The 12,344-nt window shown below is 53.1% G+C and overlaps 1 protein-coding gene and 1 long non-coding RNA gene across 2 annotated transcripts in view; one reads left to right on the top strand and one right to left on the bottom strand.

Annotated features, from left to right (window-relative positions):
• The first annotated feature begins 6 nt into the window (after positions 1-6).
• LOC104854738 lies at positions 7-8,611 on the top strand. The gene is made up of 6 exons (XR_778194.3): positions 7-155; positions 1,103-1,220; positions 1,834-3,628; positions 4,001-7,114; positions 7,281-7,436; positions 7,985-8,611. It is a non-coding gene; the product is annotated as an uncharacterized LOC104854738 (long non-coding RNA).
• A 765-nt stretch (positions 8,612-9,376) lies between these two features.
• The window catches only part of Ct55 (cancer/testis antigen 55), a 10,027-nt gene continuing 7,059 nt past the window's right edge, over positions 9,377-12,344 (bottom strand). The window contains exon 5 of the mRNA XM_010613310.2: positions 9,377-11,219. Coding sequence (XP_010611612.1) covers positions 11,028-11,219 — 192 coding nt within the window. The 3' untranslated portion in view covers positions 9,377-11,027. The remainder of the gene's footprint in view (positions 11,220-12,344) is intronic.

Here is a 12,344-nt window from a genome sequence, read left to right as displayed (position 1 = left end):
CCGCCCGCGGGGACCCGCGCAAGGGGTTCTTGGCAGTGGGCTTGCGAAAACTGTTCGGGTCCAGCCGACCTGTTGCCTCACAGTGGCCAAAAGGGGTAACAAGGAAGCGGGGATTCTGCAGCAGCAGCTTGATTGACCGGGCCCTGCACTGAAAGGTAGGAGGAGGCTACAGGTGGGGGTGAGGCGGGGGTGGGGGTCGGTTGCCTCGACCTTTAGTTGCGTCGTCGTCTCCTTGGTGATTTGGGAGAAATAGGGACGACGGCCAGGAAAAGCAGCCCGGAAAGCTCCCAGCTGAGCTAGGAAAAGGAAAGGCAGACATGGGCAGCTGCTGCTCTGCTCCCCTGTCGTGATTCCACCATGGGCATCCCACAGGGTCAGGCCATCACCAGCACATGGACAAGAGTCCCCTTCAGCTGTCTCCCAGCCCCTGCCCGCTTACTCAGGTCTGGATGATGTCACCTGGAGCCTGGGAAATAAGGGGGAACAGGCCAGAGAAGCCCAGGGAAGGCACAGGGGAGAACAGATCCCCCCGCCCTTCTCCTGCACAGGTCTCAGGCCAGCAGATAGAGAGCTACTGGTTCTCTTCTCACCCAAATCCAAACCCCCAGCTCTGCCTGCTTCTCAGTCCTCAGGTCCCTGGACCTCACTGCAGCTCTCCACAGCCCTTCCCCAAACTGCCTCCTGCCTTGCATTTGGGGACAGGGGATTGGCCTCTGCCTGCTCCTGTTGCAGCCCTTGCACCGCGAGCCACGTCTGAGGCCCTCTTGGAAAGCTTGCAGCCTGGAAGGAGTGGGGGAGATGTTCCTGCCTGTCCCCTCCCCCGGCCTCGCTCCTTGGCCCTGTCAGCCCAGGCTCCCTGCAGGGTCTTCCTCTGCCCTCCCAGGAACACAAGCCCACCCTCTAGCCTTGGACAACCCATAAGCCCACTGAGTGCCCAAGGGATTAGAGAAAGTGGGAGGAGCCCTCTGAGCAGGCAGCAGGGCTCAGACAGGTGGGGAGGGCAGCTGGAGAAGAGGGTTGCGGGAGGAGGAGGCCACAAGAGGAACAAGACCCCTCTCGGTGGCTGGGCAGCTCTGAAGTCTCCCTGTTCTTTCTCTTTCAGGCCTTGGTCTTTGTGGATGGTTGCCGCTTCTTCTCTGGCTTTATCAAGAGTCAGGCTCCTGCTCCCGCAGCTGCCCGGGAGCAGCAGAGTGTAGGGCCTGCCCAGGAGAGGCCCAGAGGTGTGGGGAGGCCCAGGGAGGGATGGGGCCTGGCATAGGAAGGAGGCCCATGTCCCGTGGGCACGGAGATCTGCTAGCAACACTGTGAGGGAGATGGATTCTCCCAGCTAGGGAGCCTAAGGGGGCTCCAGGGAAGGGGCTGAGATGGGTACTTGTCACACTGACAGGAGGGGATGGAGCAGAGTGGGTCGTTGCACTGGAACTTGACTACCTCCTGCAGGCTTCTCTCAGAGCTGTCAGGGAAGGGAGGGAGCACAAAGCTCCCAAGTGACCTAGGGACAGAGGGGCCCGGCCTTAGGGAATCTGGGGCTCTGGCTCTCCTTGAAGAGAGACTGACGGTCACAGGAAATATGGAAGAAATGCAAGCTGGGGAGGGGGACAAGAGGTGGTCCCAGGCCTTGCAGGACAGCCAAGTGCTCCCCACCCTCCCCACCTACCCGAGGTTGTCCAAAGGCTCCTCTGCAGTTGTGTGACACGAGCCTCCCAGTTTGGTGGTGGAGTGTGAGTGATGGTGGCCATGTGCCTCTTGGGGACATGAAGTGACCAAGAAGAGATAAACCTGGGCAGAGGCAGGGCTGAGACCCGTGGTGTAACTCCATCTCTCTGTCCCCAGGCTCAGGCCCCCATCCCCAGGATCACATGGGATAAAACTCATCCCAACTGCTGGGATTGGTCCTGGAGAGAAACTGCGGTCCCCAAACAGCCAGGAGCCGCCCGGGGAGCACCTGGCCCGGTTCCCACCCCTCAGCTCACTGGCAGCGGTAGCTCCAGGCCCAGGCTCTGCTCAGTTCCTGGGACTGAAACCTGCGCCATTCTGGCCCCCCGGGACAACATGGCCCTGTCTCCTACCCTCTCCCCTCCTCAGCTGCCCGTTGGAGCCAAGGTCCTGGATGAAGATCTCGGTCTGCCTCGCCCTAAAAACAAAGGCTGGAAAGCTGCTGCCACTTGACCTCTGAGGTTTCCCACAGCCCAGGCCCCATGGCTTTCTTCCGTGTGCCAGATGTGCGCCAAGCTCCAGGTCCTGTTGGTCTCCCTCATATCCCCACTCCTGTCTCCCCAGGACCCCCCGGTGAACTTTCAGCCTCTGACCGCACCCACGGGTGTTCTCTGGGAGCCACCTGTGAGAGACAGGAGCCTCACGGGGCTGGAGAAGAGGGAAACAGGAACCAGGGCCCTCTAGGGTCTGCTACCCAGAAGTGGCCCTCTTCCTCCCTGGTCCCACTCTCTGAGTGACAGGACCCCCAGCTCTAGCCCCTTCCTGGGCCGGCCTGGAAGGAAAGAGGAAAGCCCTTCGCTGAGCGTATGTGCGCCTTTGAGTGTGCAAGTGTGAGCACGTGGGATAGCGTGTGCCTGTGTCTGCTCGTGAGGGTGGTGGGGGTGGAGCTGATGAGCAGGAGTAGCCACTCCAGGTGCCCACCGGCCCTGTGCCAGGGGCTCGCCTGGGCCTCGGAGGCCCTCCGCACAGGCAGGGATGGGTGTGCCACTTTCAGACCCCACCATCGGGAGACCTGCTGCTGGGGGCCCCACGCAGGCCCAGAGCCCTGGCTTGGCCTGTGGCTGTGTCCAAAGACGTTCGTCAGAGAGGGCAGAGAGCAGGCCTCAGCCTCGTGTTCCTGGCACTGGCCTGGCCACGGTCAGCTGTCAAACTGCTTTCCCGCTTCCCCTCTGGCCCTGCTTTCTCTCCCCCACAGGGCCCTTGCTGCTCGTGCACTTTATTTATTTGCAGTCCGTTCCAGACGGTAGAAATTCTACAACTGCAGACATGACCTGGGTGTCTTTGTGTTTCTCTGTGATGCCTTCAGCACTGGCCAGCACTGCTAGTCAGAAATCTTGTCTTGTTTCTGGTGTTGTCGCATCTTGTCTCCCCAAGTGAAAAAGAAAGTGCTTGAGTTCAGTACACTACAATACTGGCTGGAGGCCTCCTGTTTCTGCTGGGGGTGTGGGCGGAGCCCTGGGGGAAGGGCAGTCACCAGCTCTGGGGCCAGGAGCCAAGCGCGACACCTGCTCAGAAGCCCCATCCAGAAGTCACTTGCAGGTCCACTGCCCTCACCTAAGACGGCAGCGGCAGAGCCCAGCCCAGGACAGGGCAGTCAGTCCTGTTCCCATCCTTGGTCAAACCTGAAGCGAGTCTGTGTGTCCATTTTCGAGCTGGGTGTTCAAAGCGCTTAGTGCAGCGGAACCTGGAGGGTAAAGGGAAGTGAAACTGACTGTCTGCAGGTCACTGTGTGCAGCCCAGAGGCCCAGGTGATAGGCCCTGCTGCTATCCTATGGGCAGGTTGCTGGGGACACTTGGATAGGGCCAGCCACCCACCAGGCCGTGGACCTGGAAGCCCGCTTCCCTGCCCCGATCTTAGACCCAGGCTCTCGCTCCTCCTCCTCAGAGAAGAAGCCGGGCACCACGGGCTGAGGTGAGCTGGGGGTTGGCAAGAGGGCTGAAAGCTGGGGAGGAGGCCGGGGCAGGGCTGGAGGTGGGGCAGGGCAGGTTCGGCACAGCGCTGGGGAGGACAGCTGAGCATGTGGAAGGAAGGCACGCAGGGCCCAGGAGGCAGTGACCTGGGCACACGGGCTTAGGCTCACACTGAAGAGTTAGGCGCCCTGCTTACACTCAGCGGCCTTCTCCAAGGTGCGAGCACTCTGACAGTTAGCACTCTCCCAGGAGCACTGGTCGGGATGCCCTGTGGCATGGGCCTCCACAGGAGGGACACCCCCAGGTTCCTGAGCTTTGCTTCCCTCCTCCACATGAACTTGTCCTGTCCCCGATGCCCCATCTCCAACCGCAGGCATCTACTTGTCCAGCAGAGCAAGAAGGAGAGGCCCAGCCCCGAGCCTGGGGCCCAGCCAGGGTGACGAGAGAAGACCAGCTCAGACGAAGCGGCAGCCTCGCCTGCAGTGGCAAAGGGACACACTGGCCAGCGCCAGAGGGAGACCCTGAGCCCAGCTCTTTCATTTCCTCCCGCGGAGGCCCTGCACGCCACACACAACCCCGTGACACTAGGGAAGGCTTTTTTGGTCCCCGTGTGTCACCAGGCCTCACCTGGAGCAGCCTTGTTCAAGTGGGAGAGAAATGGAATGGGGGAACTCCCCTCCTGTGAGGGTGCGGTGTTGCCACCCACTCCGCTGGGCGGGTTGAGCTGCTCCGCTCCGCAGAACCCCACTCGTGCTGGACCCTTGGTCCGCATCACAGAGGAGCCGAGGGTGGGAGCCCAGTCTGAAATCCATCCCTGAGCAGAAGCCCTTTTATGAACTCCTTCCCCTGGAGGGACGGGATTGGGCAGGAAGAACAGTGCAAGACAAGCAGGAGATGTTCTCGTTCTCTCTCCACACACACACACACACACACACACACACACACACACACACGCGGCGGTGGGGGCACGCTGTACATCTCCATTTTTCTACATTCAAAGCTGCTCAGTGCTCCCGTTTATGAAGGAAGATAACAGCATATGTATTTCCCAAAGTTTCTTGGCTGCTTACTCTTGTTTGTTCATTTGGAGAATCTGAGGTTTTGGTGGCTCGGTTTGGGTTCATCTGTGTTTGATGAATGATGCAATGGCACATGTGGAAAAGTCCTGATCGGTTCCTCCATTTATATTCCTAAAAGTGGGCCGGAGGACAGGCGTGTGTGCCACATCTGATCCCCTCCCTCACTGTGGTGCCAGGGTGCTCTACTCGGTCCCGTCAGGAGTGAGTTTCTGAATCGAGAGTGAGGGTTCTGAGTCACAGTACAGGTTTAAAGTTTTGTTACTGCCTTTCATTGCCTGAAGCTGGGGGCATTTCTCTCACTTGGAGACCAATATCATGTAGAATTTAAATCATCACTTTCCTACAGCTTTTGTCTTCATCCTCCAATTTATCGAGACCACAATCCAGTGTCCTAGGGCAGAAAACTGGATCCTTGCCCTCTCTGCCCCTTTACCTGTACCTAATCAGGGTTATCAAGCTCCCAATTTGTCACCTTACAACCCTTTAAATTGGCCTCTTATTGTGCAGCCATAAGCAGGATGGGATATGTTCCATACCTGCTGACCGATTCTACTTCCCCTTTTAACTATGGGGAGTGCTTTTCTGCCCCAAGGGAAATGAGACGTGCCTGTTAGCACTGAGTGTTGAGAAATGACTTTGGGTCAGGATGTCAGCTTGGACTCACTCTGTACCACCCTGACCCGTTCCATCCCCACCCACTTTTCCAAACACATGGTAACGATGAGTGACGTGTCTTAAAGAGAGTAGCCACTCTTAGCAGGAAAGCATCAGGGCCAGAAGCGGGGGGCATGCAGAGCAGCAAGGGGCACCTGAAGCTGTACAACCCTTGGAGGCCGGGATGGAAAGCGGGTCTGAGACACCAGGAGGGTCAGCGAGCCCAGGCGAGCACTGTTGTGGTAGGGAGCCAGACCCTACCTGGTGTCTCTCCAAGAGAAGTGGCCTGCCCAAGCCATGGGGTAAAACAATCACCTTCAAGTCTCTCAGCCCCCAATCTTCCCTGTGCCCAGTGTGGGTCTACACGCTACGTGACAAAGGACCCAAGTGATGAGTAGAAGTCATTATGTGTGCACACAAAATAGACTGCTAGCCACATTTCTGTGAGGCTGAAGTGCATTCACAGCAAAGTGAGTAACCTCACACCCACTAGCGAGGAAAACCAAGTCACCCCAGAATGAATAGCAACCAGATTGCACCCCAAAATGAATGACAACCAGGTGGACAGCAAACACTGTCCCCATCAATGAGGGACAGAGCACAATGCACCAAAAGGGTTCGGCTGCAGGACACAGAAACCACCAGCCATTTTACACAGAAGTGAAATTCGGCCACAGAGCAGGTGCTAGCTTAATTTTTCAAACACTGGAACCCTGAGATCGAAGCTGGGCCTCCAACAAACCCAGGGTTCCACAACAGAACTGTCCCACCATGTGAGAAAGCACTCGTCCCCCAGTCAAGGTGTAAGGAAATCAGGAACTTCTCGCCAGAGTCTTCAAGACCACAGCCCCGTGGCTGGGGTGCGGGGATCAGAAAGCTGCCGCCACCAGCACAACGGCTGGACACGCATGACGTAGTGACTGGGAGAGGAGCCCGCGGCGGGCAAGCACAAAGGGTGGAACAGCACTGGACGGCAACGGAGCAGAGAGGCAGGAAGGCACTCAGCCTTTCTTATCCCTCCGAAGTCTAACTCAAGAGCCCCTCAGCAGCGGGCTCTAATTTCCATTCAGAACTTCTTACTGCCCGGCAAGCCGGAAATGCAGAATTTCAGTTCTCAGATGGTGCAGGGCCCTAGGACACAGTGAGACACTGAGTGCCAATTCCCCATATGCATCACAGAGCGCTCAGAGAAAATTCCTGTGAGCTGAGATCGTGTGTGCAGATGAGAAATGAACATCTCCTGATACACAGCAGGGCTTAGAGATTTACTATCCATCCGATCTTGCTGAAAGGATGACTAGAGGGTGTGTGAGCAATGACAAGGGCAAGCCCAAGGGAAGACGGGGAAGCTAAGACATAACAGCAGGTGGGCTGGGGATTTAGCTCAGTGCTGCCGCTGCCCGCCTCACAAGGATAAAATCCCGAGTTCATTTCCTGGTAGAGAGAAAAAAAAAAAAAAAAAAAAAAGAAATAAGAGCAAGGAAATATTCATTAAAAGGGACTTAAGCCGAGCGAATCTCCACAGGCAGTGATGGTTCAGGGGAAACATAGAAAGAAAAAGAAGGCTTCCCATTTCATGAGAGCTTTTTGTAGGTGTTTCAGAGAAGCTCAGCTGTCTGGACTGGAATAAGAGGCTGCTGGAGAGGGAACTGGATCACAGGGGCGCTGTAGGCATCAGTAGATTCACCCTCTCATGTTCACCACTGAATGAGCTGGGAGGCGGTGGGGACGCCTGCAGGAGGCCGTTGCTGGGGGTGAGCTTTTGGGGGTCTATCTCTCTGGTGCTCTTCCTCGGCTCTCTGCTTCCTCCCCACCTGGAGCCGACCATACCCTTCACCACCATGTATCTGCCTCGGATACAGCCCGCCTGAAGCCTCTGAAAAATGAGCCAAATTAAACCTCTTCTCCTTCAATTTGCAGCTCCAGACAGTTTGCCCCAGCAATGGGAAGACTGAGCAGTACAGCCTGGTTACTGCTCTGAGCACGCTACATAGACTCATGTAACATTCATGAGGGCTCTGAAACAGATACTCACACATCACTCTTGTGGGCGATGAGGTGACCAAGGCTCAAAAGGTAAAGTAACTTGCCCAAGGTCTCACGTGTGCGGAAGTGTGTGAGACCAGGTAGTCTTATTCGAAGTTCTGGGAGCACAGACCATGGTTGCAGCATGCACTCCTGGTGAGTGTGCACAGCAGATAGGATCCCATGGCAGGAGCACCAGGAAGGGAGGGAAGAAGGGAGGAAGAGATGAAGAGGAGAGGGGGGAGGAGAGAGGTCATAGGTGGAAAAGGCCACGGGAGACCAAAAGTGTCCAGCCTCTAACTCAGGTAAACATCCACTCCCTTGGGGACTACAGCACTCTTTCCTGCAAGACCTGACCCACTCTTGAGACCAACACTCATCGCTTCACCAGAGTGGTCATTACCCAATCACTGCCCTCTGGCCCACAAGTCCTAAAGGTATCACACCTTTCCCTAGCATTCAATTGGGGGCCAAGCTTTCAGCATGTGAGCCACTAGAGGGCTTTCAATACCAGATTCCTGGCAAAGGTCTCCAGAGGAACACTTGAACCCCAAATCTTGGGGTGCATAGTCCCTGTATGTTTATCCATTTATTTCCAGTCTAAGAAAACACGATTCTACCAAGGTTGCTACTTCCCGCTCCCCTGTCCTAGCGCCAGAATGACATCTGTTAAGGTAGAGCAGTGCGGGGCCCGGATGAGCTGAGAGGAGCAAAGACCATGCCTTCCAAATTTTGGCCAAGACTCTGGGAGTTGACATGTGCCTCGGGCAAAAGGCTCAGCTGTGCAGCCCCCCTGGCCCTCCGCTGCCACAGCACACATACTCAGAGGTTCGCTGTGCAAGAAGATGAAGAAAATCTCTCTCTCCCATACTGCGGCAGCCCTGCTGCTGAAGTGACTCCCTCGGTGCAGGGAGGACGTCTAGCAACAGCGGCCGGAACTTCAGCCACACTGGAGAGTTCATGGGAGCTGTGGACTCCATGGCCCACGCCTCTCCTATCCAACCGCAGCCTCCTCTGTGATTCCCACAGGGTGTGGACTCTCACAGGGACTCAGACACGCCACAGCTCCCACCTTGCACTTTCTCTCCTAGGAGCTACTGAGCCATGGGTCATGAACCCCAGGGCACGGAGCAGTAACACAAGCCATGTTCCATTGCGACCTGCAACCCTGTCCTTCTGATTTAACTGCAGCAGCCAGAACAGAGCCCAGCACATGATACTGACTCTCTAAGCCTCTGTGGAGTGCACCCATGAGCGACAGCTCAACCTGTACGAGACATTCCCCTCTACTGTGTTCCACTATTATGAAGGGAGAACTCGCCACTGGGTGGTTGCGAGGTCCCATAGGACCTGTAAAACCAACTCAGAACTGAACTGTTTATGGGATGACCAGGATGTTTTGGTAAATCCCAGACCTGGAGGTGAGCTCGTAGACCCTTCCTGGAGATGCTGAAAGCTTTCAATGGCTCTTCCCCTAGGAGGTTGTAACCTGGGTAAGAGAAAGCACAATTTCATGGAGTGGCTTGTGGGGCTTTGGGACTCTCCGTCCACATCGGGAAACAACTTCCCTCGTAGACCCTTCCTGGAGATGCTGAAAGCTTTCAATGGCTCTTCCCCTAGGAGGTTGTAACCTGGGTAAGAGAAAGCACAATTTCATGGAGGCGCTTGTGGGGCTTTGGGACTTTCCGTCCACAACGAGAAACAATTTCCCCATCCTTCAAGGGGCTCTGGGTTCGCCTGCAGGTGGGCTGCACCGCTCTAACCAAGTGGTCCATGGGAGCACAGCAACGTTCTTTTTTATACAACCAAATGCAGTGTGAAATGATGCTAACAAATTTATTCTCGGGGCTCGAACAAAGAATTAACCACTGGGAGACATCAGTGCTGCTCAGATAATGGATTTATTGAACTAAATGCAGTGTGAAATGATGCTAACAAATTTATTCTCGGGGCTCGAACAAGGAATTAACCACTGGGAGACATCATTGCTGCTCAGATAATGGATTTATTGAATTTAACATTCACTCTGCCCTGGTATATAACAGGTGTTCTTCTAAGTGCTTATCAATGAGTTAATGAGAAAGAATACACGCGATTGGTATGGAGCTTACATTGTAGCATGGAAAAGAAGGGACCTGAGGAACCACTCGCTTTTATAAACTTGAATAAGTAGGTGGAGATGAACAATGGTATCAACAAATGAAAATTGCACAGAAAGCATAAGGAACACTGATACTTGAAGGGTAGACAACCTATAAGTTTAAAACCTGCCTATTACCCTGCTTGGCCTGCTACTCCCCCACTTTTTCTTCAAAGTTCCACAAAAAAAATTATCACTTGCAATTATGCATAGAGAATAAACTGCCAACATGTTAATATCAGAATCTTACTGAAGGGTATTACATCAATTGATTCAAGCACCAACTAGTTACAAATAGACTTAAATAGAAGTGATCAAGGTAAATTAAACTACACGAGTGAAAAAACACAATGTTCAATAGCAAAAAGCTTGAAAACAATACTGTGGCAAACATGTATTAGTGCACAGGTTAGTTTTGATAAACTAATGGTTACTTGTCACAGAAACTACCAAGATTTCATGTCGAAAGTATTTTCCCATACATTAGAGTCTGGAAAGAACATGCCTTTCGCAAAATGTCATTTAGTGCCTTTTTGCTACCCCTCAAAATACAGAAATAGGTGTTTGAATATTGGCTAGCCATTTACGAAAGCCCTTAGATACAGATATTCATAAATATTACATGAATTACTGTGAAGGTACCTGGAAAAACACTACAAACATTGATGGAAAAAATGTTGGTTTAGAGGGGATACGGACTAAAGGAGTTTCAGTTTACATATTCATGTCCTTCTGAAAGGAAAACGAGGGAAAACCTTACTGCTATTCTGCTGAACCCCACGCAACTCAAAACCCTGTGCAAAGGAACAAGAATCCAGTGCAGCTATCAAAGGACTGAAACTACAGACCAACACGAACCCAATCAATACGATAAGTCAAAAGTAATAGCAAGCTTCTTTAATACACCCGCACTCCTTTGGAAGCCTCCTTAGAACAAATAGAAATTTAATTATGAAGTGACCCGAGCTACAGTCTGAGCTTTGTAGAGACTGTCAGACATCCCGGGAAGCAGGGAAGTCCTGCTCTGTTACTCCTCAAAGAAATCTGACAGGCTTGGTGGTATTGGTTTTCCTCCCAGTGGCGCTAGGAGTTCTACATATCAAGTAATGCAGTAACTGATAGGAGTACTAAGCAAAAGAGGCCAAAGGGCCCTGCTACCTCTTAAATTTTCCAACACTACACATTATTTTAGAGCCTTAACAGGTCCCTGCCAGCATAGAATCTTCTCTGGGCAGAAAAAGAAGGAATTTAGCTAAATGGCAGTATTATTACCACCATTATTGGTATTATTTTACAATCAAGAGCCAGTTTTAGCATGTTTTGGAGTTAATAATGCACTTCCCTAAAGGTGGCTCATTCTCCCAAGGAAACGACCCAGTATGCTGACAAGAAAATTTGTATTTAACATATTGTTTAAACTCACTAAGCAGAGCTTTTCCACCGAACCAGGCCCTTTACTACCCATAGAAGTAAGGGCGAAGGCAAAACGAAAGGTTTGGTAATTAAAAACCATGAGCGTGGGTCATAGACACTGCCCTCCACAAACAGCGGGACTGAGTACTCTCCACTACAACCACGTTGACGACATCATCCTTTCGAGGCACATAACCAGCAGGGAGTTTCAGTGAATCCAAGGTGAAAAAGATTTTGTTGTCTATCACCCCATGCCTTCCGTGGACACTGGTAATGCTGACCTGTGAGGAGAAATGATGGAGATGAGTGGCGGGAAGCACAGTATATGGAAGGCACCTCTGCACCCCTCACTCTGGCTGCAACCCGCAGGCCACCCCCCCCACCCCAACACTGGTTCCCAGCCTGCCAGGGGCAATGGCAACACCCGGGGTCCCTGCAAACATGCCTGTCCCCAGATCACACTTCACCCCGGTGCCACCAGCCCCCTGCCTCCGGTGAGAAACTTTTCTCTCAATTTGACCCCCCACGGCCATTCACTGTATATGCTCCTCCCTTCCAGGCTGCACTACCCAAGGCCTTACCCACATTTTACTTGGATGCGCACAGCCCACAACCCACTTCCCCATTCTTTCCTCACAGCATTCTGGCAGGCAAATTGTTCTCCTAACTGTTCATCTCAGCACATCCTCATACCCAGTTAACTACACAACCTGGAAATCAATTCTATGCATGTTCTGCATTATTGTACACTTATTCCCTTTTGGAGGTCCTTCCTTTTCAATCACAAAATACGCCCCTCTTGGCAAAAACGTATCTTCTTATTTGCCAGTCACATCCAGTACGATCTCAGACAACAAAGTCGGCATTAAAGGAACAATAGACAGAAAGTGATGTCAAGTGCAACATGGAAACAAATTACCTTATCCATGTGCCTGCAGTTCATGGGCATCACTGAGTGTGCCTTGATGTGCGTCGTTCCCGGCTCCGTGGAATACACAACCTCCAACCAGTCACCCTTGCAAGGCACAAAGCCTAAACAACCATGGAGAAGAGTGAGTGCCATTATCTCACCCCTGAGGTCACGTGTAATACCACAGCTTCCCCGATGCTGTCATACCCCAACATACCTGGTATCGCGTGCAAAGCTCATTTTGTACGTGGTTAAGACAGACACTTTATAAATGCTTGTACCAGAGCGAAGTTTACAATTCTTTAACCCTTAAGTCACCTCTACTATGCCAGCTTCTCTGGCCCAGCACAGGATTCGTTAATCACCTGGTCCCATTCACAACACCTTTGGCAGGGGCGGTGTAGTACACAGGTGAGAGCATAAGGCTGGGCCTGGCTGCTACCAACACAGGAATACACACACACACACACACACACACACACACACACACAACTGC

The sequence above is a fragment of the Fukomys damarensis genome, unplaced genomic scaffold (assembly GCF_012274545.1).
Source record: "Fukomys damarensis isolate Sample0158 unplaced genomic scaffold, DMR_v1.0_HiC HiC_scaffold_39, whole genome shotgun sequence".
Taxonomy (NCBI): Eukaryota; Metazoa; Chordata; class Mammalia; order Rodentia; family Bathyergidae; genus Fukomys; species Fukomys damarensis.
Note: the sequence above shows the minus strand (reverse complement) of the source record. Positions and strands in the feature narration are given on the sequence as shown.